This window comes from Panthera onca, chromosome X (assembly GCF_046562875.1).
Source record: "Panthera onca isolate mPanOnc1 chromosome X, mPanOnc1 haplotype 2, whole genome shotgun sequence".
Taxonomy (NCBI): domain Eukaryota; kingdom Metazoa; phylum Chordata; class Mammalia; order Carnivora; family Felidae; genus Panthera; species Panthera onca.
The window spans coordinates 39247566-39273126 of NC_138357.1; the positions used below are offsets into that span (position 1 = coordinate 39247566).

General features: G+C 48.2%; 1 protein-coding gene across 9 annotated transcripts in view; it reads right to left on the bottom strand.

The window, feature by feature from the left end:
* Window positions 1-16896, bottom strand: part of TMEM164 (transmembrane protein 164) — a 164222-nt gene extending 147326 nt beyond the window's left edge. Inside the window, exons 1-2 of one of the 9 annotated variants that reach the window (XM_081793802.1) lie at window positions 16054-16244; window positions 14664-14945 (exon numbers count right to left, since the gene is read on the bottom strand). In XM_081793802.1, coding sequence (XP_081649928.1) covers window positions 14664-14672 — 9 coding nt within the window. In that variant the 5' untranslated portion in view covers window positions 14673-14945; window positions 16054-16244. Of the gene's footprint in view, window positions 1-8802; window positions 13174-14663; window positions 15335-15655; window positions 15791-16053; window positions 16246-16666 lie in introns of those variants that run through there. The other 8 variants (XM_081793796.1, XM_081793795.1, XM_081793794.1 and 5 more) reach the window with 8 other exon arrangements.
* Between the last annotated feature and the right edge of the window lie 8665 nt (window positions 16897-25561).

Below are 25561 nucleotides of genomic sequence, written 5' to 3' on the forward strand. Positions count from 1 at the left end.
ATTAGGTATATGCATAAGGTATAAGGTAATAGGGAGCTCTTGAAGGCTTTTGAGCAAGGGAATGGCATGAGCCAACCTGTGTGCTACTCGTATCATTCGGGCAGCAGTGTACAGGATGAACAGAGTATGAAATCAGTTGGGAGGCTGCTATAATAAGCCAGATGGTGATGGTGATAAAGATAAACAATTGGATGAATTAGGGCAGAGGAATCAAAGGAGGAAGAGACAGATGGAAGAGATAATGAAAAGACAGAATCAAGATGACTCAGAGACTATGATGATGGAAGGAAGAGGGAGGAATGGAAATGTGTCAAGGTTTCCAGGGATTTAACCTGGGTCACTAGATGGACTTCAGTGCCATCAACTAAGATAGGGGCATTGAGGGAAGAGTATAATTGCTTTTCATTTCGAATCCTCAAGCCACTTTACTTGAGATGCAGAAATCTCAAGTGCCCTTGAGTACACTGGGAAGGAAAAAGCACAATTCACATCGCTCAATGGGCTCAGCGTTTATATAAAATACAAATCTACCAGAAATGTTTGAAACCACTGTAAATGTGGCATGATTGACTGTATGTATCAAGAAAACGATGATGAAACATGTCTTGTCTGTCAAACCATTTCCGTTGATTCATCTTGATTATTGAATTATTCTATTAAATTAATGCATTCAATTAAAAAAAATACAAATCTACCAGATCACCAAGGAAATATCCATCAGTATCTGATCCTAGACACAATGTGAGAATAAGGCTTTGAATGTTCATGCTCTCAAAAGAGAATTCTTCCCATTGAGCCAGCGCTTTCATTCCACATACCTTATTTCATTTGATTCCCTATGAATTAGGAAGGGCAGGGATCATCCCTATCTTACAATGATAACAGCCATTACTCATACTTCCTAAGCTCCTGCTACACAGCAGATACTGCTCCAAATACTTTACATGTAGCCATGCATTTAATTCTCCCAAGAACCCCACAAGGTAGATACTATTCTCCCTACTTTACAGAGGGGGGGAAAAACAGTCTCAGAAATGTCAATGCACCTGCCCGAGGCTACACAGCTGGAAAGCAACAGAGCTGGGATCTGAACCTGGCCAGTCTGGCTCCAGAGCCCCCACACTGTAGGTATTATCGTAAGAACACTGAAGCACAAAGAGGCTACCTGCCTAGACACAACTACCAGGTTCTGTCATCCAGTTGCGTAATGAATTCTAGAACCAAGGCCCACAGCTGGCTAACACTTAATCCAGCACTCTATTACTCTTCATTGTTTACCAAGATAAACAGACCTCTCCCACTGAGTGGACAGATAATTCTGACCTTTTTCCTCCTTGGCCTTTGTCTCACCTCTGCTGGACAAGGTTTCGGAGTCCTGCTCAAACAACCCAAGATTTCTGTTTCTCTACTAGTGGACAAGAAAAAAAGTCTGGCTCCTTCCATGCTGAATGGTTAGGGGTGGAAGGAGTCCACGCGTGGCATGAGAGGCAGACTGTGAACCGGAGTCAGGAGACTTTGCTCTGCTTCTGTTTAGCTGTGTGCCTTTGTACAAATCGCTTCACCTCTCTGGATCCCAGTTGGCTCATCCGGAAAAATGAGGAAGGAGGTGAACTGGATGGTCTCCGAGGTTTCTTTCAGCTGACATGGCATCGCTCTGCCATTCTGCCAAACCCAAGGAAGTTTTGCTAGAATGTCATACGGTATCTTTAGTCGACCAAAGGGGAAATCGGTCAGAGTGGAGGGAAAGAAAGAGTTAGATAATACAAAAATGATCTTTGTCGAAGGCTGGCAAAATTAGGTAATATATGGGTGGCTAGTATATTTAGCACCTTGCCTGGGGGATAACATGCTCAAAAATGTTACAAGTGTTATTACTGCTACTAACTTTCAGAGAGTGTACAGAGATAACCAAAAATTCTAGTCCTATCTTTCTCCTAAATTTGACTCTCTTTTGCCTACCTGACTCTGCTCCAGGTTTATAGTGTTTAAAAGGTCAGGGGTAGGGGGTGGGGGAGCCCTATAGGAGCAGTGGGCACCAACTGTCCTCAACGGTGATGGACAGTTATGACCGGAAAGCGAGGCCCCAAGCCCAAGGGGAAGGGAAAAAAGAAAATGTAAGTGGGAGGGGCCAAGGTTAATCCTCAGTTCACTGAGAACTGACCATGGCAAAGGGTGTGGGGGTGGGGGGGGCAGCGGGAAGCAACAACAGGTGCGGACCACAGTGTACTTTGCCAATTGTTTTTCCGAGCAGCCCCAAAGCAGAGAGTTAGAAACTTGGGAAGATGATCCCAGCCTGGTTTCCATGTGTGTCCATCTGAGCAAACACAGCACTACCGGCTGTGAGGTATGGCCAAACACTCCGCAGCAGTCAGGAGCCCCTGCCACGCGGCAGGCTTCACATTCTTCTCCACAAATCCAGTGCAGCCTTGGCCTAAAGGTCACCCCTGACCTCCTGTGTCCAAGACAGCAACACTCCCCAACCTCCCCAACTCCCCCACCCCCCGAGAGCCCCACCCAGGGAGAACAGCCACAAGGCCCTGATGGGAAGGGGGGGTGGCGTCAATCTGTTCTCTTCCCTCACTGGCCAGAAACCTCACAAGCAAACACAGAAACATGACCGTGGCTTGGTGCTAAGCTTGCACAGCTATTCTGAGGAGGGCTGAACTGGAAAGTCCAGTGAGGTGCCGTGCAGTGGAATGGCGATCCCAAGGGGGTGCCCCACTGCTCCCTGTGGGCCTGGGAGCCCCGGAAGTAGAGAGAAATGCCCACTGGGAGCTGTAGGCAGCTGCTGCAGCCCAAGGGAGTAAGTGTAAAAGTGCTGAAGATAATAAGGCACTTATGCACATGACCCTCAGCAACATTCCTGCAGGGCACAGAGAATAAAGGGCAGTGACAGGCAGGCAGGCAGGCGCACGCGCGCGCGCACACACACACACACACACACACACACCCTTAAAAAAGGAAACTCTTAACAAATGCAAATGGACAGGGAGCAGGGAGCAAGTGGTCATATGAAGAGGACCCTTTGTTAAATCTCCCTAGGTCTTGGAACGGGTGACCTTCCACAACTAATTTCTAAGAGCTGCTATTTCTTTGGGCTGCTGTTTGTTTTAGAAAGGCCCTCCAAGCCAGCTCCAGCTGGGGAACCAGGATTATTACAGAAAACATGACCTTAGCCTTCTCAATTCTCGCAACTCCAAAGCTAAGAAACTGCCTATTTACCCACAATGCTTGGGAATCTGCCCAAAGGCCTTCCGATGGCATTGAGGGGAGGGAAGAGGTCCAAGGAGGGGCACCCCCCACTACACGGCTGTGCAGTCACATGATCAAGGCATCGGCCCTAGAAGGCAGCACTCAAAGGCGGCTCAGCTCCCAGGGCAAAGTCAGTTCTAAGATTCAGCTGGTCTTGAAAACATGAGAGGTTTACGGAGCTACCAGGATTGTCTAATTTTTTTTCCTGTCCATTTACTGACACGGAAAGCAAGGCACTGGTCTACTTTATTTTCTTTTAATATTTATTTATTTGGGGGAGAGTGCAGGTGGGGGAAGGGGCAGAGAGAGGGGGACAGAGGATCCGAAGCGAGCTCTGTGCTGACAGGCTGACAGCAGTGAGCCCGATGTGGGGTTTCAACTGACTGAACCACAAGACCGTGAGCTGAGTCAAAATCAGACAGATGCCCAACAGACTGAACCACCCAGGTGCCCTGGCATTGGTCTACTTTAAACCTACCTTTGTCTCGGAGTTCTGGAAGCAGCCCTACCTCCTCCAATAATTACCAAACCCTGGTAACAGACGGCACTTGAGAAAGTTACACTCCCCTCAATCAAAAGGAATTAATGAAAAAGGAAAAAAATAAATCCACACACCTGTCTCTGTCCACCCCCAAACCATTCCTTCCATACTTTGGTCATATACTCGCTGGTTTCCTAGGCTACCAATCTTAAGATAGCTTGCCCCATGAAGCCAGCCCATTGATGGAAGAGTGGCCCAGAGGTCCCTGGAAAGCCAAGCTTCCTACCAGTGACAGCCATCTGCCAAATTCTTCAGATGGGACTGGGTGATTCAAAGTAACTTTTCAAATTGCCCATCAAGCTGTCCTTAGGCCTCAAACAGCCAAGCATCATGGAACCAATATTTTTGCCCACTATGTGCCAGGAAAGTTTTACTTAGATAAGATTCTCAACGCTGCCTTCCTGTACCTAAGCTTTATCGTCTTATTCCAGCACCAGGCACCCAAGCTCACAGGAGCAAGCAGCCATAATGACAATGATGATGGTCATCATTGCCATTGCCATCACCATCATCATCATCACAGCTAAAACTTATTAAACATTTACTAGGTATCAGACACTATCTTATTAGTCCATTTTACACGTGTGGGAACGTAGGCTTAGAGAGGTTAAGAAATTTGCCCAGAGCTAGACAGCTGGTGGTAAGATCTGAACCCAGGCCCTTACCCGCCTCGGGTCCGTGCTCTGTGTGTGCTGACCCACTGTGCCACCACTGCCTTGAAATAGATCGCAGTAATACTACTACTCTGAAAAACTGCTAACATTTATTATGTGCTCACAATGAGCCAGAACTCCCGCTGAATACTCGATGTATTTTGCTAAATCCTCACAACAGCCCATTAGGTAGGTGGCATGATTCCCATTTTACAGAAGAGTGAAACTGAGGTTCGCAGCAGTTATGTTACATGCCTAATATCATGTGGTGAAGCAGCTCAAATGTAGACCCGGGAAATGTGGTCCAAAAACTCAAGCTGAGAGGCTGAACTTGCATTTGGAAAAGGAGGCATTTCTACTGCCCTACCTAGTCAGGCTCCCTGCTGTGTCCCAACTCCAAACCTCCAGGGTCCCAGCAAGAATGTGGCAAGTAAATGTTAATGAGGAAGGCTCTTTAGCCCTCCCAGGTCAATTCGGCTCTGATTAATCTAGGAAAAGAGGATCAAGACTCTCTCCAGAAGTCTCTCTCCTTACCCCCATCTTCCCTCAACCTGTCTTCTGAAGAAAGCACCTCACATCCAGCAGTCTCTGCTAGAGCTCTGCTCAGAACATCTAATAAGTGTTTACCCAGGGCTCCCAGAGCCATAGTTAAGGGCCTTAATGTGCTATCTGGCTCTGCGCCCTATTTAATCAGCACCTGAATGAAATGTCTCTTTGCTAGCAACAGCCAGAGCACAGGCAGGCAGAGGCTTTCTGCAAACACAGCTGGTCGGTTGGCAAAGGCGATTCAACACGCAGGCAAAATACACCCTGAGTTTATACCACCACTGATACGTGATAGAGGCAGGGAGATTGAAGCCATCAGGTTGGAAACAGCATGGGCCCGTGCTTCCTGACTTCCCTGGATGACTTTGCTTCTCCCTTTCCTACCCACCTAAACACCTGCCCAACGGGGCACTGCCTGGACTGTTTTTGCCAGATAGGCCAATCCTCTCTAACCTCCTGGCTCCTGCCACCCATCCCCTTCCCTGAGCACCTCCAGGCCCAGGACAAGACACACCCTACCTTCTTCCCTCTGGCATTTCCTCCCGCAGCTATGGGAACGGAACCACAGGTTTACTGAGATTCCCCCCAAACCCTCCCCTTCAGATCCAGATCCCTCAACACAGCATGCATGGACAGATGTGCAAGCCATGCCCTGCTTAGCTGGCAGCTCTTTCCCCGGGAAGAAGCAGTCAACAGAGAAGGCTGATGCCCAGAGGAGGAGGAGTCCTCCCCAAGACTTCAAGCACCTTGGAGGGAGGCTCATGCTGGGGGCCAGCAAGTAGGGTAGCAAGGACTGAACATGGGAAAAGGCCATGTGCTCAAAAATAATGGGAGAAGGGTGCCTGGGTGGCTCAGTTATGCGTCCGACTTCGGTCATGTCATGACCTCACAGTTCATGGGTTCAAGCCCCACATCAGGCTCTGTGCTGACAGCTCGGACCCTGGAGCCTGCTTTGGATTCTGTGTGTGTCTCTCTGTCCCTCCTCCGCTTGTACTCTCTCTCTCTCTCTCTCTCTCTCAGAATAAATAAACCTTAAAAAAAAAAACTGGGACACACCTCACCAATTTGAGATCACGCTGGGGTAACAAGGCCCTTTTGGAAAATCCTCCCCCCCACACACACCCAGTTAGGTCTGAAACCTCTTCATACCGGAACAGCTTTCTTCCTAATTCCCTCATGGCTATCACCGCCTCTGACAGAATGGTCATTTTGGATGCTAGAAGGCATTGCACTGGAGCCTGGATTATTCTGGAAGGGGGCAAGGTTGGATGGGCTGGGCTGGGCTGGGGGAGAGACTTGGAAGCAGGGGCGAAGGGACAGGAAAAAGAAAGGTAGCAGGACAGCATCACATGAGACACTAAAAATCTTCTGGTCGCAGGTGGGATGCCTGCTATCTCATTTCCTGTACTTAATGCCTTCTCGCTCTCATCAATGTTCTTTGTTGTCTGTCCTTGACAGCATGGGCCCTCCTTGGGACAGCACAGAGAACACAATGCTCTAGCTCACGAGCCCCCGACTGAGCACTGATGGGCAACTGCAGTTGGCTATCAGCAGCGCAGAAATGACAGAGCATTTCTGGAGCTTTATTTGGTTTGCCAAGGGAGAAAAGAGATGAAATCTACCCCTGACAGTAATATGCGAATGACTCCCAGTTATAGTTGTGAAGCTTTCTTATGCTTTGCATATATTGTTCCCTATGCCTAGAATTCCATTCCTTCCTACAATGCCCAGCTCATTGAGCACCTACTATGAGCCAGGCCCTGATAGAGGCACTAGAAAAGAAAACCAGACAAACAAGAGTCCCTGCTCTCCCGCAGCTGATGGGTCTCTTTCGTGAGCCAGCTCAAATGTCTCCTCTTCTAGAAGGCTTTCCTTCATTGCACTAGGTTAACAAAAAAAAGACCCTCTGGGCCCTATGTCTTGCTCAAATGTTACTGTAAATGTCACATTGTAATTTCGTTGATCTTGTCTGTCTCATCTCAAGCGAGTGACACGAGGGGAAAGAATGTTTCGTATTCATCTCTGAATCCTTGGATAAATAGCTGCTGAATGTGGGGTGCCTGGATGGCTCAGCCAGTTGAGCATCTAACTTCAGCTCAAGTCATGATCTCGCAGTTTGTGAGTCTAAACCCCGCGTCAGGCTGTCTGCTGTCTGCATGCAGCCCGCTTCGGATCCTCTCTGCCCTTCTGTCTGTCCCCTGCTCACGCTCTCTCTCTCAAAAATAAAATGAAACAAGTGTCCTGCAAACAGAATTAGCATGCAGTAACTCTTTGGAAACTCCCCTTAGTTTCCAAAGATCTTAGAGACTGGCAGGGAGGGAGGACCGGAAGGTGATGGAGGCCTGGCTGAAATACTTACTTCAGTGACATAACTCCCAGTCACCAAAGAAGCCACTGGAATGCTGAAGCTACCTTAAAATGTACCTCACAGTAACTTGGGGCCTTCACACTTTTAATCGCAGCCACATTATTTAACACCTACATAAACACTGAGGCACTGCCAGAAGGTTCAGTGCCCTGCCCACAGGCCACCCAGATTCACGCCAGTCAGGATGAGCTTTTGAACCAACGTGCTACCTAATACTTTAGCTACTAGATAATGTCTCTCAAAGTGGGGTTCAAGGCTCACCAACATCAGAATTACGAGGGAGCATGTAATAAATGCAGAGTCCCATCACTGCCCTCCACCTACTCAGACTCCACGTAGAGAGCCAGGGATCTGCACTACACCAAGTTTCCAAGGTCATTTTTCACAACGAAAGTTCGAGAATCCTTTCTCTCCACACCCACAGTTTCTTCATGTCCACACTGCCAGTTACTGGCAGAAGAGGGACACCTGGGACGAGATATTCTCAATTTAACAAAAGATACGTAAGACCATGAATACAGTAACTTGATGAGTGGAACCCTTTCACAATGTATGTGTATGTCAAACCATCATGTTGCACACTTTAAGTATCTTACAGCTATCTTACCTCAATAAAACTGAAAAAACAATTCAAGTACAAAAAAAAAAAAAGATACAAAAGGCCAGGAGAAGTTTACAAATCTGGCTCTTCTCACCAAGGGCATTTTGATGAGGCATGATGACAATGAGCTACCACTGAAACATGCAGAAAGAGATGGAAAGTGAATCACTAGCCTAATAACATTTCTTTAATTTATGCGATATTAAGGAAGGAAAAGAAGTAGGCCTGTCCAGATGTCTGCCGAGGGATTAAGACCAAGATCCAACAGCATAATTTCCTCACTGGGATGAAAGTGAGCAGAGACTCTGGGCAGAGAGCAGGCTGCAGCACTAATCACTGGCTCTTTGTGATGGAAATGCAACAAGAAAGATGTGTGAGCTAGAGCCCTGACCACCTCTCTCCTCTATTTCAAAAAACGGACAGGAGATTCTCCTAATGGGCACAAGAGACACAGGAACCATGCCCCATCAGGCCTCAAAGGAACACAGGCAGGGCCACTGGAGGCCAACAAAAACACAGAGGAGAAAGTTGGCTCTGTCCATCGGGCAGTCAGCATTATCCAGGTACACGATGAACAACTGATGTACGTGTATGGTATTGTATTAAACTGTGCAGAGAGTTACAAAGGAGAAAAAAAAATAACACTGACCCCTTCTGTTAAAAAAAATATATATGCTCACGCTAACGGTGGAGACTGAACAAACACATACACGCACAAAAAAAAAACCAAGTGACCCAGCCAAATGCAGAATTACCTACAAATATACAAAAGTATACGTTAATGAGCCAAATCATCTGAGGAATGTTCAGAGGGTTGAGAAAGGATGACAAAAGGTGTTACCAGAATGACTGGAATAACTGGAGTCGGTCAGGGTCATCTGGAAAGAAGATCTTCAGGAAGATCTACAGTGGGGAGGAACAGACAACAAATCCTATGAAGACAACGATGACAAAGGTGGCCCAGGTATGGCAAAAGGGACAAAAATCCAGGGAGGGGCGTCTGGGTGGCTCAGTCAGTTAAGCATCCAACTCTTGATTTTGGCTCAGGTCCTGATCTCACAGTTTGTGAGTTTGAGCCCCACGTCGGGATCTGTGCTGACAGTGTGGAGCCTGCTTAGGATTCTGTCTCCCTCTCTCTGCCCCTTCCCTGCACTCAGTCGCTTGCTCTCTCTCTCAAAATAAATAAATAAATGTGTTTTTTTTTTAAGTTTGAAAACAATCCAGGGAGCCTGTGGATCATCCCGTGAGTAGGCGCCAGCAACACACTGTTCCTTAAAAGCGAGCACCATGCTGGATTATGTTGGCAGGTATAGACTGGGACCAGTCACAACATCCAGTTTTACGGGCTATACATGAGAAAGGTATACAAGCAAGGACTAGGAGCCAGAGAAGAGTCACAGAAATGCTCAGGGGAATGAATTTCAAAAGCTAGCAAAAAAGTTGCAAAGGAGCAGAGGTTTGTCAGTTTCTGACTTGAGGTGAAAATACATTGGTCACGTGCCAGCTCTGATCAGCTCTACCCAGCTTCTCTGTTTAAGTGACCACACAGTTACTTAGAGGATTAAAATGCTTTGTTTTCCACATGGCCCATTTCACGGAGAAGACAGAGACAGGAGAAGGTGAAATAATTTGCTCGGGTCCCCACAGCAAGCCAGGAGCAAAACTAGCGCCAGTGTTAAGTCCTAGGGTGGTCTGTGGGTTGTGGGACACAACAATCCACACACAACTTCTCTTAATAATGGACACCCCCAAAAGACGGTAACAATGGAAGATGGAAAAATTCTCTGCAAATTTCCTCGGGGGAAAAAAATAAAACAAACTAAAAAGGAATGTCATGCCTCACTGCTGAGGCCCATATAAACATCATCCTCTTGTGTCCCCCTGGACTGATAACACAGGACACAGTCCATCTGATAAGCTGTCAGCAGATGGCTGGATCCCTCATTGTACCCATTACCCACCAACGTCAATTCCAAGGAGGGGCAGTTATCAGTGCTCCAGACACCAGATGGGGATGAGGAGGTGTGGCTGGTCTCAAGTCAAGGAGGTGGGGGGTGGGGGGGCTAAAAAGCCTAGTTCTCAAGTCCATCAGGTTTTCTCTAAAGCAAATCCATCACAGGGTGAACGGAACACACCACTGTTTATTCAGTTAGTTCCAAAAGGTGTCAGGAAAAGCTCAGGAATGTTTTGAAGATGTGCCATTCTTACATTTGCGGCGAGGAAGTAGGAAAATCAAACACTGAAGCAAAAGCAGGCAAGCCAGATTTGGTGGAAATGAGACTTCTAATATAGTATAAAGAAGACAGGGAATCAATAGCAATGTTAACCCTAAAAAAGGATGGGACTCAGTCAGAACTACTGGCTAAGGGGCACCTGGGTGGCTCAGTCAGTTGAGCATCCAACTTCAGTTCAGGTCATGATCTCATGGTTCGTGAGTTTGAGCCCCACATCGTCCTGCTGCTGTTAGCAGGAGCCTGCTTCAGATCCTCTGTCCCCACCCCCGCTTGCACACGCGTGCTCTCTCTCTCTCTCTCTCTCTCAAAAATAAATAAACGTTTAGAAAAAACTACTGGCTAAAAACCACTGGCTTGGCGGCACCCAGGTAGCTCAGTCAGTTAAGCATCCAACTCTTGTTTTTGGCTCAGGTCATGATCTCACGACTCGTGGGGTTTGAGGCCCACAAAGGGCTCTGCACTGACAGCACAGAACCTGCTTGGGAATTCCATCTCCTCCTCTTGCTCCCTGCCCCTCCCCCACTCATGTTCTCCATCTCAAAAATAAACATTAAAAAAGAAAAAAAACATTGGCGTGGGACTCTGGGGTCTATGGCATCGATTATTAATTTGGCAAATGTCCAGCCCGGATCCAGCCTGCCTTATGTGCATAGCCATATGTTGTACCCCACTGAGTTCATTGCCCAATCAGGAGATGTTGGACACAGACACGTCCAGAACCGACAGGAACTGGACAATTAGAAAAGCCATCCAAAATGGGGTCTTTTTGTTACGTACCTAAGACACAGACAATATAACCGCACGCCAGGGAGATGAAGGGCCACTAATTTAAGAACACCAGTCTGTACAGACAGAACTGGTCCAACTGGCGAGCATTTTAACCCTTCTGCTGAGAAACTGTAGACTTTAGGATGTAAACAGCTACGAGAATCTCTTTCTGCTTAAGCCTCAATTCCCACCGCAGCGGCTCAGTCTTAAAGCTACCTCTGCCATGAACTTGCCGGGTGATTTTTGGTAAATAGCATAATCGCTGAGTAAATTCACTCCCTGTCACCCATACCTGCAAGAATAACATGCATGAAGGGTCTAGCCATGCTCGAAGAAATACTTATTGGCAGGCACCACAGATCTTCACCAAGGCTTATCAATGGCGCATGAGTCTTGGGGCTTACGAATCCTGACAACCCTCTCGCACTCCGGCTGAAGGGATATGGGAGATGGTTGTGCTTCAGTCACACAAACCATGATCACCCACGGTCCCAGGGCCTCTGAGAAATCAGAGGAGACCAAAAAGAAACCGGACAGCAGGAATATTAATCAAGAACAGAGCTCAGACACAAGAACTGCCCTTCGTTATGCTTCTAATGCTGGCAGCCACCCAAGAGCAGCATGGCTATGATGAGGGGTTGTTTAAAAAGGCCTTGGGAATAAATATTTTACAGACTGAAAAATGGGAGATGGGGAAGCTAACCAATTTCCCTCCAACTCTTCCACTTCCTGGCCTAAAGCAATACTGTCCTTGTTATAAACTTACATGGACTCAGAGGAACAAGGCCTTTCTATGAAGCCAAAATTGAGTCATCCTGTGGGGAGAAACACACCAGAAATATTTTCTGCTAAGCTGTCCCTTTCATTTCAGTCCATGTGTCCCTTTCCTTTTCGGGACCTCTGAACTCCACAGAATGTTCACTTGCCAAAGCATTTCTCTGTACTCAACATCTCCCCTTTGGAATATACAGTCACAGGAAACGTTTTAACATCTTTTTCCAGGCCCACGCTAACCTATCATAAGCCTAAATAAGATAATGCACGTGAAAGTGCCTTATAAGCAGTAAAGTGCCAGGTAAGTGTAAGGTATTATTAACCACCCTGGCTATCATTAGCCCTTGCTGCAGTCAAGTCAGAAAACGGTTTCCAACCATCTGTTGTGGAGTTTTCTAAGGACTCCCACTAACTCTGAAAAATCCAAACTTTCCTGCTTCCCAGAAAGAGCCATAGGTAGGGTATGGGATGTGGGACTGACCAAAGGCTGGGTCCCACAGCAGGCCTGAGGCTACTAATTTAAATGACACAAAGCAGGGATAGGAGTAAAGAGCATAGGAGAACAGTCCTGGTCAGAGTCAAGAATTCCTCAGCATGACTCTGTTCTCTTGCCCCCTGTCCTATAGCTTCAGAGTCTAAGCTAAGCACAGGACAATGAAAAGCATAGGTGACAGACAAGAATCAGTCCACAGTTCCCCGCCCCACCCAAGCATGCATCCCTCCGCAGCAACCAGCCCCAAGTGCCATCATCATCTACGCATGTGCCCAAGGGTGGCCAGGTCAGGTTGACTTTACTGGGAACATACAGGAAGCCGAAGACGAACAAGGCCACCCGACCTCGGCAAAGAAGAAATGAGGTTCCTTTTTCCACACAAGGAAGCCAAAAAGCATTTCTAGAATAGCACTCTGTTGCATCCCTGGCCACTACTTGAGGAGAAGAGAATCACAGAACGCTGAGTGTCCAGAGCTAGGCATGCAGCTCTGTGTCATTTGGCAGATGGGTAAACTGAGGCCCAAAAAGTTATTTTTCCTCAAAGTCACACAACTGAATAATGCCAGAACAAAGTCTCTACAGTCTTCTAAAAGCTTCTAAAAACCCTTCCACTCAACACCACGGTGCTGCCAGGTTTGATGTCATCACACCAGTTTCAGCCCCAGTCAGGCTAAATTTGGTCCTTTGTTGACCTTCTAGATATGTGGCTGCCAGTGGCCTCAAGACCCCTTTGTAGGAGAGGCACCCTCTGACCCTCACCACCTGCCATCCAAAAAAAGCACTCCTGTCCCCAAAGCCTCCCACAGCAGCGGCTGAGATGCGTTGTTTCCTCGCATTAACAAAAAGCCCATTCATTAAAAAAAGAAAGAAAGAGGACTGGGCTCAAATTTACACAGAAGGGCTAGCTAGGAGAGCCCTGGGCTTCCTGTGTACGGCATTACATCCCAAGAAGCCCTGTCTTTAAAAAAAAAAAAAAAAAAGGCCGCCCTCCAGCCCCACTGGATGCTGACAGCTACACAGCTATCCACACCCCCCCTTGCCACCTCTGCAAAGACAGGAAGGGGCTGGAGGCCATTCACCACATTTTACAGATTGGGAAACTGAGGCCAGGAACCTGCAATCAAAGGAGGGCCTAGAACACAGAAGGAGCAAGCGCTGGGCACTCCAGAGCCTCAGAGCCACAAGGAGGCGGCTCCATGATCAGCCCAGGCCTCCCCCTGAGACCTCCCAGTCACCACTGACAGCTTGCAACCCCAAGAAGGGTAGGCGACTTTTCCAACCCAGACGCTAATTCGTCTTTTGGCTGTGGGCAAGCAACCTCCCATCCCTGGTCCCTGGGCCCCACCAGGCCTGTAAAACCAAGATAATAATCTCAACCTCCTGCCCCACACAGGGTTGTCACAAGTCTCCGGAGAACAACCTTCTACAAATATAAAAGCAATAAAGATGCTAATGACAGGTTTCAAAACTGTCCCTGAATAAAACAGACCAGGTTTTTCACAGCCCGAAATCTAAAATAAAGATTTTTTTTTCCCTTCTCTCCTCTTCCTCCTCCTCCGTGATTTTATAGTTTTAGAACATCTCTCCACAAAGGCTGAGTACAGAAAGACTCTCACTCTTGGGCCTCACCCAGATTATTTTTATGTATCTGGCAACTCTCCTTTTCAATCCCATTTGTTTTTCTTAGCACCGCTAATGGGAGGTAAAGAAATCAGCTCTCTGAGCACCCCGGACCATGACCACAGGAAACAGAAGAAGAGTGATAAGATGGAGAGGTTTGCAAAAAATAAATACGCTCTCACCGTGGATAGAGAGCACCAGCCCGGAAGTTCAGGAGTCGGCCTGGGGCCTGTTTCAGAGGGCGCTTAGTAGGAGCTTGGTGCTGCTCCAATGCACACCTCAGAACTGAAAGGCAGACCTCGCCTTAAGAGCATGAAACTCCCCAGTGAAAAAAGAGTCATGAAGAGAAACCCATAGAAGTATATCCCCAAAGTACCACAGTGGAGACAAGGAACCTTATCTGACCACCTCCAGGAAAGGGTGTCGTCAGACCTCTGGGAAATTCACTGCAGCAGAGGGGATGGGGGCAGGCCATGGTCCCCAGATGTGATTCAGAAAGGACACCTGGCTGGGGCTAGACGTCCTGCTTGTGAAAGCCCAGGGTAGGGCTGGGAGGGGAGGGACAGCCTACCAGAGTGCCAGTGGTTCCCAGGGCTCTGTCACTACGTCCCTCACCTCCACTGTGGGGCTGACGCATTGTGCAAAGGTGAAAGAAAGCCAAATGTGGAACCTGCACAAAAACAGCCACTCTTGGAAAATCATTTTTAAGGGTCCCGCTTCCCGCAAGATGAAGTGCTCTACATTTCCGAGTGTCCTGAGCACACAAAGGACTCTTATCACTAGGGCTGCCAGGGAAAAAGTCAACACACTCACATGCATCATGGTGACCAGGTGACAAGGGTTGAGCAGGTAGATGACGGTCTTGGTGGCGAACTTAAAGCCCACCTCCACCCCGAAGGTCAGGCACAGGGCTACTAAGAGCAGATTCTTGCTCAGGCTCTCCTTGCCTTCCTCTGGCCGCTGGGTCACCTGCTCTGGCTGGCAGCCACGGCCACCCCTACCGTCCTCCTTCGTCTGCCTCAGGATGTGCCGCAGGGCCACCAGGATCTCCAACAGGGCCAGGGTCAGGACCACCACACTTTCCAGCAGCCGCTGCTGCCAAGAGAGGAAGGCAGCACAGTCGGGGCCCCCATTGCCTGCAAAGCTGGGGTCCACGCCCCCATAGAGCCAGTCCAGGAGACTTTGGTAGCTATACCGGGACATGATGCCAAGTGGTTCCCCTCGACCACCGTGCAGGATGCAAGAGTGAGATGGAACACAAGCCCAGAGGGTTGCCCGGGTGCTGGGACGGGTACCGGAGGGCACACCCCCGCACCCGCACCCCCCTCCAGACACCGGGGCACCTAGAGCAGGGGAAGGGAAGCTACACGCGAGGCCCGGGGTCAAGTGCTGGCTCTAACTTGTCCCCACGGCTGTCTGGGGAGCCCCCCGCGCTTCTCCAGTGGCCACCAACGAGGCAGGGTTGAAAGGAGCCGTTGGCCAATCTAAAAGGAAGGAGAGGAAAAAAAAAAAAAAGGTCTCAAAGAGGCAATTGCATCGGGAATTACGAAGCGGGGCGGGGTGACTAGCGAGGGCAGAAAAGGGAACAGGGGCAGTGGCGAAGCAAGCAAGGGTCAGGGAAAGCCGGAGGCCGGGAGGGTCACGGCGAGGACCGAGGGGACCCGGCAGTGCCGCGGGAGCCAACCGGGGAGCGGCGGGGGTGAGAGCGAGGAGACACGCGGAGGCCAGGAGAGGAGCTAGCGGGGCCGGGCAGGCGGGGAGGGCGACGGGGATGGCAGGGACGCCGGACTCCTCGTCTCACGCACTCGCCACAGGGGGATCTCTTACTCCTGCAACCGCGTGGCCGTCTCTGCCCCCAGCTAGCAACTTCGCCGCCGACGGGCCCCTCCAGCCAATTTAGCGCCGTCCCGGGCCAGCCTCCCGCCCCCGGGTCCACCCCCGAGCCCCCAGCTCCACCCCCGGCCCCAGACGCCCGCCCTCGGGCAGCACCTCCCCCCTCCCGCGGCCCGCCCGAGACCAGCCCCCCTGGCGCAGGCAGCAGCGGGAGGAAGCCGGCGGGGAGGGAGGAGGGGGGGAGCGGGAGGCCGGACCAGCCGGAGGCTGGGCTTCGGCCGGCCCCCTCCCTCCGCCCCGGCGCCGCATCTGCCCGCGCCTCCCGCCCGGCCCGGGGACCGGTCGCCGCGCCCCTTGGGGCTCCACTCACCGGCAGTTCGGCCCGCGGCCCCGGCTCGGCGGCCGCTCGCCTCCCGCGCTCCCCGCGCTCCCCGCGCCCCGGCGCTCGGCTCCCCCGGCGGCCGCAGCTGCCGCCGCCGCCGCCGCCGCCGCCACAGCGCGCGGCTCCTCCTCCCCGTCTTCCTCCCCCTGCAGCGGCCGCGCTCGCTTCCTCCTTCTTCCCCTCCCTCTCTCCTCCCCCTCGCCGCCGCCGCCTCCCACCTCCCCCCCCCCCCCCGGCGGCGTCCCGCGCAGCCTCTCGCCCCCCCCCCCCCCACGTCCTGGGGCAGCTACTGCCCCGCCTCGCCGCCTCCCCGCCGCGACCTCCCTAGCTCCCACTGTTCACACCTCCCATCCCCCTCCCCCCTCCCCTCTCCACCCTCCTCCGGCCTCAGTCCCCGCCTCCTTCCCCCCCTCCCCCGGCCTGCCTCGCGTTCTGCACTTCTAGAGCCTGCACGCGTGCACATTCACCTTCCTTCACCGCCCGTCTACACAGTCCGCCCCCTCAGGGAAGCCGTTTTGGCCGACTCCGGCTCCCGCGATCCGGTTGCCCCGGGCGCATCTGTGTCCACCGAGCACATAGTAGGAGCTCAGTGGGCCCTCACCAAGCTCACGGGGAATGAAGAAGCCTGGCTAATGCTGAGCCGCTGTGCCAGCTTTCCTTAAGGGTGTTTGCATGGCTGTGACCTTCTCGGCGCGTCTCCTCCTTTCTGCCCTGAAAGGAGACTCCTGCGGGACCAGGATGTCCTCTTCCCTTGCCTTTGTCGCCCCAGTCCCACTCGCGGTTTCAGTGCCTGACGATGGAGGCCTCTTTTCCTTCTTTTCCTTGCTCTGCTCCGGTATTTTTCTCCCTTTACCCCAGGCCACGGCCACTCCCTCCCCTGGCCCTCCTCCCTTTTTCTCCCGCCCTGCCCTACACCTTAGACTTGCTGCAGGAAAAGATGCCTCCCCCAACCTTTTCCCCTCCCCTGTCCCTATAGAGGACCAGCTGCTTTCCAACCCGCATTCACGCGGCTGAGGGTCGTGCCCCTGAAGGCCAGCCAGGACAGTGGGGGTGTGGAGGGGCCCAAGAACGGGAAAAGAGCGGCTGATTGGAGCAAGGTCCCCTCTTCTTCGCTGCCTCTATCCCCAGTCTGTGGTTTGATTCTCTTGGGACAAGGAAACAGGAAAGGGACCTCAGAATCTACCTCACAGTGATTTAACATTTATTGAAGACTCACAGTGAGTTAGGAGAATATCCAGAAAAACACAGTCAGGCACTTTGCCTAGGAAACACTTTCGGGTGTTGGCGGCAAGCCAGACTCAAAACATAAAATACAATCTACTGTATTATCAGGCCATGGTCCTCCTATCCTTTCCAAGCCTGGTTTTCCCCACAAATAGAGCTTCAGGGCCAGGTGGCTTTATCTAATTCGAAGCTCTGTATGGCATCCACCAGAGGCCCAATGCTTTTCAAGTGCTAATTAATAAAGAACAGCTCATTCATTCTCCTTAGGTGTTTTGTTAAATCCTCTGCAACATAACCAAGAAACAAGAAGGGTAAAGTTGTGGTGCTCCCGGCAATGACCTGCAGCATCCGGAGACCTCAAATTCCTCGCTTCCAGGAAGTAAGAATGAGATTATAGAATTCAGTAAATGGCTTCATTAATCCCTCCAATTTTCCTGCTGAACTTCAGTTGGCAGTTTGGCCTACTGGGTCCTGTGTTTGCAAAACGACTGTCTTTAGTGACTACAGTCCGGCTAACTTCCTCATCTGAGTCACAAATTCCTCTTTTTTATAGGTAGAAGGGCCAAGTGTTTTTGGCCCAGGCCTGTAATCCCATTTACTTGCTGTGTCCCTTTGGGCAATCGATGCAACCTCTCTGTGCCTCAACTTCCATTAATTGAATTAACTATCATCTAATTCCTAGGATTACGCACTTGGAAATGCGTTGAATTATGTACGACATTATGCTGTATCTGGTGCATAGACATAAATGCTCAGTAAATGCTACCCGTTATTGTTACCCAGTTCTGCATCTGTGTGTGCTTGCGTACATACGGGCATACACCCTGAAATTTAGTGCCCTCCCCCACACCTGCATAAACAATCCTACCCAGCCTTCAGATCGCATGTGATATTGCTTTTTCCCCCAGCTCCCAGAGCTTTCTCCCTCCTCTGAACTTCTATAGCAGTTATTGCCTGCACTACTCATTTTATCCTGAATCACATACTGCCTCCCATTGTTTTCTCATTGTTAGTCCTGTCCCCCACACTCACATCTTTGACAGCAGGGGATGGGTCTTAATCTTTTCTAACCGCCCCCCCATCACAGCACCTAGGGAGTGGCAAATCCAGTAGGCACTAGACAAACACTAGGAGATTGTTGTCCCCATAGGTTAAAAAAAAAGGCAAGCAATAATTGAACCAAAATGGTGGGTCAAATTTTAGAAACTCAAAAAGACTCAGACAAATGTCCTGATCGCTTCCTTGCTGGGACACAGGCCAGAGGCTTCTTGTCTGTAAACAGTAACAAGAGCAAATGAGCTTTGCTTTTTTAAGGCAAATTAACTTTGCCTTGTGGGGCACAGTGAAAAGGGAACCCGGAATCCAGGCTCCGTGCAAGGGGATCTTGGGGGAAATCAGCTCTCCTTGCTTCAGCGTACTCAGGAAAAATGAGGGGGTTGAAATAGAATGGTTTCTAAGATACCTGCCAGCTCTCATATTCTATGATGCTGGGAACTCAGCCTTCCCGCCTTTTCATCCAAGTCATGTTTGAATCTTAAAGCAGATAGCCCATCTAGCTGGCCTGGTGACAGGAGCCACCTTTCTGCCTGTTGAGACAATACCCTAAATTCTTTTGTCCAAAGTACCTTCCCAGGTGTGAGATCAGCTGACCTCCCGTGGAGTGCAAAGCAGCAGAAATTATAACCTCTTTTGTACCACGGACAAACAGAGGCTCAGAAAGGTAAAGTGACTTGCCTAAGATGACACAGAGCGAGCACTAGAAGTTGGGGTTCAACAACACAGGCTGGAGGAAGCTCTTTCTCTTTGACTTGGCCATCTGACCTTTTCTCCCCCTGCACTTTATATTCTTTCAATCCATTCCTGTCCCTCTACCCACAATGTAACCTGAAAGTCAAATGCATGCGTGATCGCCCACAAGCAAAAAACAATGCACAATCCCAATATTATATCAAGTATTATCAGTTAAAATAAAATGCATGTGTTTGGGGGAGAATGAAGAGAGAAGCCTTTGTCTTGATTTGACTATCCGCTTACTGCTTCTTGCCCCTTCCCCATTCATTCAACTCCAGCTTTCATTCCACAAATATTTACTGAGCCTCTGTTAAGCACATGGGAATTTGCCGGACATGGAGGCAATTTCTGCCTTCAAGGAGCTTAAAATCCAGCTAGGGGGATATGACTCACAAACAAGGAAGGGCTAGATAACGGTACACGAGGGAGGCATAAATAAATACAAGCAAAGCAAATAGCTGCTTCCTCCAGAGCACGTCTCGCCCATGAGCTGCACAGACAAGGAAGGCAAGAAGAATTCAGGGGTAGTTCAACATCAGGCAAAACTCATCCATGGGGAGAGAGGTCCACATGGCAGTGAAAGGAAGCAGAACTTGTCACCTCAAAATATGCCTCTTTGGCATAAGGATTATTTTAGGCGGATTATTTAAAATTTGTTTTTAACTTTTTATTTATTTTTGAGACAGAGATTGACAGAGCATGAACGGGGGAGGGGCAGAGAGAGAGGGAGACACAGAATCGGAAGCAGGCTCCGAGCCATCAGCCCAGAGCCCGACGCGGGGCTCGAACTCACGGACCGCGAGATCGTGACCTGAGCCGAAGTCGGACGTTTAACCGACTGAGCCACCAGGCACCCCTAGGCGGATTATTTAAAAGAAGAAGAAGAAGAAAGAAAGAAAAACAGCAGACACAGGAAAAGCTCTGAAAACTGAGAAGTATCCGTTTGTAAGAGACATTTACATTTACAAGGGAAATCTCCATCTGCCCTAAGCCTTGACTTGCTGTCCTGACGTGCTTTCCTCATATTTGGCAGAAAGGTGCAAATCCCATCCTGTCCCTACTTCACAAGAATACACTCAGGACAAATAAAATTACACACATGAGGCTTTTTGTAATCTTGCTGATATACAAATCCAAAAGATGATGACCGTCATTAAATCTTAAATCATGGAAAAGTCACGCTTTCACCAGGGAAGCCCTTAAAATACATACCTCTGGTACATGCTAAGAACAGAAATAAAAAGTTCAGAGACATCACACACACCAAAAAGTTCTTTGGTTTGGGGTAAACTAACTTTGAACAGAAACTGACATTATTTTTTTTTTTTTAATGTTTATTTACTTTTGAGGGAGAGAGAGACACACACACACATGGAGCGCGAGTGGGGGAGGGGCAGAGAGAGAGGGAGACAGAATCTGAAGCAAGCTCCAAGCTCCGGGCTGTCAGCATAGAGCTTGACGCAGGGCTCGAACTCACAAACCGTGAGATCATGTCCTGAGCTGAATTCGAACACTTAACCAGCTGAGCCACACAGGCGCCTCAGAAACTGACATTATTAAGCAGTTTATTTATCATCTAGAAAGCCCAAGTTGAAGAAAAAAGTTCAAGGCCAGAAATGAGTCCTCAGGCCTCCAAATTGAAACCTTCCCCTAATTCCATTCATTGACTATCAGTGGAAAAATGTTTTCTTGGCTTGTGATCCTCAGCCACCACTTACTCTGTCATCAGAAATTCAATTTGGCATTATTCGGCTATTTAAATCATGAAGCAGTCAGGTGGTTGTCTTTCTTCCAGGGGTTCCAAGAAAGGTCTGTGGTTAAATGTCACAGGCTCAGGCAGGGCCAAAAGCTTGCTGTGGCATACTGGGCAAAGGATGCCTGTTTGCCCTTGACACAGCCTGGGCAAGCCTGGCTGGGTAGCACGGTAATATGGTTGAAAGCATAGGGGACTGGTAGCCAGGACACGGGGATTGGATTTGACTTGCTTGGGCCAGTCACTCCCTTTCTTGGGGTCTCAGCTCTCTCTTTTGGAATCCAAAAGGATTTCAGTCAGTCACTCTAGATTCCCTTCTACCTTTAATATTCTCTGAAAATAACTGGGGAATGGGGGCGCCTGGGTGGTTCAATCGGTTAAGCGTCCAACTTCGTCTCAAATCATCATCTCACAGGTTCGTGAGTTGGAGCCCTGTGTGGGCTCTGTGCTGATGGCTCAGAGCCTGGAGCCTGCCTGGGATTCTGTGTCTCCCTCTCTCTCTGCTCCTTCTTTCCCCCTCTCAAAAATAAATAAACATTTAAAAAATCATGAAAATAATTGGGAACGTTATGGTAAGAGAACTGGCCTTACAGATTTGGACAGCAGTTTGGAGTCCTGGATATCTCTTTAGTATCTATACCATGATGTGGTAATGAAAAAGTTGCTTCATTGAATAGAGACATAAATCGATTCATTGCAATCTAAGCTAATCACAGGTGCATGGAAGTGGCAGACCCAGCATCTTCCTGAGGGAGGCTCATTTCTCCTGGCTGTATTTCCTCACATCCTTTGTTATTGTTGTTTTTTAATAAATACGTACTGAGGGACACTATGTGCCGGGTAATACGTACAAACAGGTATTTTATAGCTACAGTTTTACAGACAACATATATTTCCAGCATTAGACTGCATAAACCCACATTCCTTTTTTCATGCAGAAGTTGAATATTGTGAGAAATATTTTAAGTCTCTGATGCCAAAATTAACATGAAAAGTATCAACTTTATTTTATGTATCAATATTTGAATAACAAAGTAAAGGAACAAACTGGCCCTGAAATCAGGGAGACCTGGGTTCAATTCCTTGCCAACAAGGAGCTTTTGCAACCCCAGGCAAGTGACTTAACCCCTCAGAGCCTTTCTCCTCATATGTGACATGTTATCTGCAGCATTTACCTTGTAGTGGTGAGGATCAATGTGGTAATATATATGGAAAGTAGCTAGCGCCCTGTCTTGCAAGTGAGTCACTCGATAACTGTTTGCTTTAGGGATTTCCCCCTTTTCAATTCAAAACATTCATGCTATAATCCTAAAACAGAAATCAAATCTACCCCAAGTCGGTCAAGTGGACCATTTTTCTGTTGAAAACCCTTTCGCTGCTGTAGCCTCAGGTGAAACTGACATCCTGTCCAGCCACAACATAGAAGTGGAGTTATTAGAAACCGCATACTTTCCTGCAGGGGAGGAAGAAGAAAGGAAAGGAAGAAAACCAAGCATCTGGTACATGTGCAATTGATTTTGAGATGTGGGCAAGCTGGCAGTTTGTAGTTGCTCTTTTCCTGAAGTGCAACGCTGTCAGAAATCAATATGCTGAAAGCAGTTTTGGAAAGCTTGCTTGGGAACCCCTGGAGGATTCTGAGAGCTGCAGCCGCATCCATTCTACCTCTAGGCAAGTCCACTACCCTAACCTGGTTCTCCGTTTGTAAGATAAAGCAGGCAGGACACTATCTCCTCTCAGTCCCAGCCGTGGAGTCAGAGCCAGGAAAGGAGATAGATTTCATTTGACTTAGATTACTAAGGAGTATTGATAATAATCCCCCTCCTGGAGTGGGTTAAAGAGTGTCCAGGGCCAGGTGAATTTGCATCTCTTCTGAGAATTCTTGAGGGGAAGTGCGGCAGTAGCAATCAGCTTCCGAATTTACACTCAGTATCTCAATCCACACCTGAGAATAACAACATTATTAACCATGATGAAAATAGAAACAACTGTCATTTATTGAGTAGTTATGTGCTAAATTATCTCAACCCTGGGGGGAAACCAAGGCTCAGGGAGAGAGAGACAGAGACAGAGACAGAGAAAGACAGAGAGAATAAGTAATTTGCTTAAGGTCCCTCTGGTAATAAGTGGAAGGGCGCATTTCCAAGCCAGATCTATCCAAATGCAGAGCTTGACCAGCTGACCCACACACCACCTGTCTCTTGTCATATGAATGACCTGTGGCTTGGTCTTGCGAAGTGACTGACTAGGTGTGGAGGACTAATTTGTGAACAAGAACACAGTCTCTACTGTTTGGACCCGGGGAGCTGAGAAGCAAATGAGCCACGTGGGGTTTGAGCCCGGGTCCTCAGCCTCACGATCACAATATTTTAATTATCTGCATGCTTGGTGATACCTCCTACCCTAAACATGGGTATGCCTTTCACTTTGCTGCTCCAAATCAGGAAGTGATTTGCTCTTTCAAGGACTCATTTGGCTTAGCTGGCATCTGCTTTCAAAGCCCTGAGGACTGAATATCTTCAGTGCAGTTCCCTCTTGGATGGGATTCTCCAGATATTGATGGATTTGTTTGTAAGGACACAGAGACAGAACAGAGGAATGAGACAGGAGTCCCAATTTTGCCTGTGGACTGTTCTCTAGCATGCTAATCACATATATACACCAGGAGTTCAACACATGAACATTTTATCCTCAAATTCTTGGTTTATCTACGTGCACCCCGGCCACTTGCCGGAGTCTCCCCGACTTGGTGCTACCTTTTGTGGTGGAGGCTTAACTTCAGGGCCATTTCCTGGTGTATTCTTACATCTCTTCTTTTCATCAACCCCCTATTCGTCCTTTCTGACCCGTAGAGACCACGATATACTGTTAGTCCCCAGCATAACCACAGACGCCATTCCTTTCCATATTTGATATTTCCTCTACTCAGGCTTACAACAGTTTGCAGGAACTCTATGTTGAGAAAGGTACAATTTATCATCACAACAGGTGGATAATAAGATGCAGTGACTGCATGGGACTCAGAAGCTTTCTGTTTTCCACCTCAGAATGGGTCATCTCTGACATGACATTTCCTGGGTTTTCAGAGGTAATAACAGCATAGTATTTATGAACTTCATCACGCACATGAAGAGTCATGGGATCCACTAAAGTAAAATTGAACTGGACGTTAAAAAGTAAGCATACTTTTTATATTTAAAAGTAGAATATAAGCCTGGGTGGCCCAGTCAGTTAAGCATCCAACTCTTGGTTTTGGCTCAGGTAATGATCTCACAGATCATGAGATGGAGCCCCACTTCTGGCTCTGTGCTGACAGCACAGAGCCCACTGGGGATTCCTTCTCTCCCGCTCTCTCTGTCCCTCCCCTGCTCGCTCGCTCTCTCTCTCCCTCTCTCTCTCAAAAAAAATAAGTAAACTGGGGTGCCTGGGTGGCTTGGTCTGTTGAGCATCCGACTTCAGGTCAGGTCATGATCTCACGGTCTATGAGTTTGAGACCCACATCAGGCTCTGTGCTGACAGCCCAGAGTCTTGAATCTGCTTCCTATTCTGTGTCTCCCTCTTTCTGCCCCTCCCCACCTCACGTCTCTGTCTCTCTGTCTCTCTTTCTCTTGAAAGTAGAAACAAACATTAAAAAAAAGACTAAAAATAATAAATAAATAAGTAAACTTAAAAATTTTTAAAAAGTAAATATAGTATAGCACAGTGCCTATAGCTAACAGTGCTGTATTATATACTTACAAACTTGCTTAAAGGGTAGATCTTGTGTGAAGTGTTTTTTTTATCATGAAAAAAAAAAAGATAAACAGGCCAAGAGGAAACTTCTGGAGTCGAAGGACATGTTCGTGGCAGTGATTGTGGTGGTGATTTCATGAGTGTATACTTATTTCCAAACTCATCAAGTTCTATATATTAAATATGTATAGCTTTTTGTATGTCAGTCATACCTCAATTAAGTGGTTTTTTTTCTTGGGTAAACATAACTGGGTCAAGGGTACAAGGGATCTCTCTGCACACTTCTTACAACTGCACATGAATCTACAATTATCTCAAACAGTTTAATTTTTTAAAACCAAATACAAATTTTTATATACAGGATTTGGTCTAGTGTTTCTGAAAGAAACAGATGGGTGGATAATTGGGTCCACACAATTCTGTTTCCCTCCAAGGTCAAAGGAACTCCAACTCTGAGTGCAGAAGCCATGCCCTCATTAATATTCAATTCTTTTAAGGTAAAAGAAGGAAAGAAGAAAAGAAAAACAGAAATAAAAAAATGTAAAGAAAAAGATGAGATATCTCATGGTGTTTGTTGTCTTTTTTTTTTTTTTTTTTTTTTTTTTTTTTTTTTTTTTTTTTGCCCTCACCGTAATTTCTCCACCTTGTTTGGGTCTCTGGCAATAACCAAAACTTATTTTAACCCAGCCACATGGTCTGTTTGAGATGGTCATGTCAACCATAAATAGAAGGGATCTTTCCAAATGGAGCTTCTGGGGGGAAAAAAAAACTATTTATCTGCCTTCTAGGGCCATTTGCATTTTCTGGGCCTCTCCTAGCACTGTCTGCTTCCCCCCCACTTTCTCATCACATCATCCAAAGATTGGATTTCATTCTGTTTTCTCTAGGAGACAGACCAGGCTTGCCTGGAAAGAAAACATCTCTGGAGAGATTAGACTCTGACTAATTCTCATTTCCAGCATCTAAAGGCAGAGGATTAGATTAAGAAATAACATAATA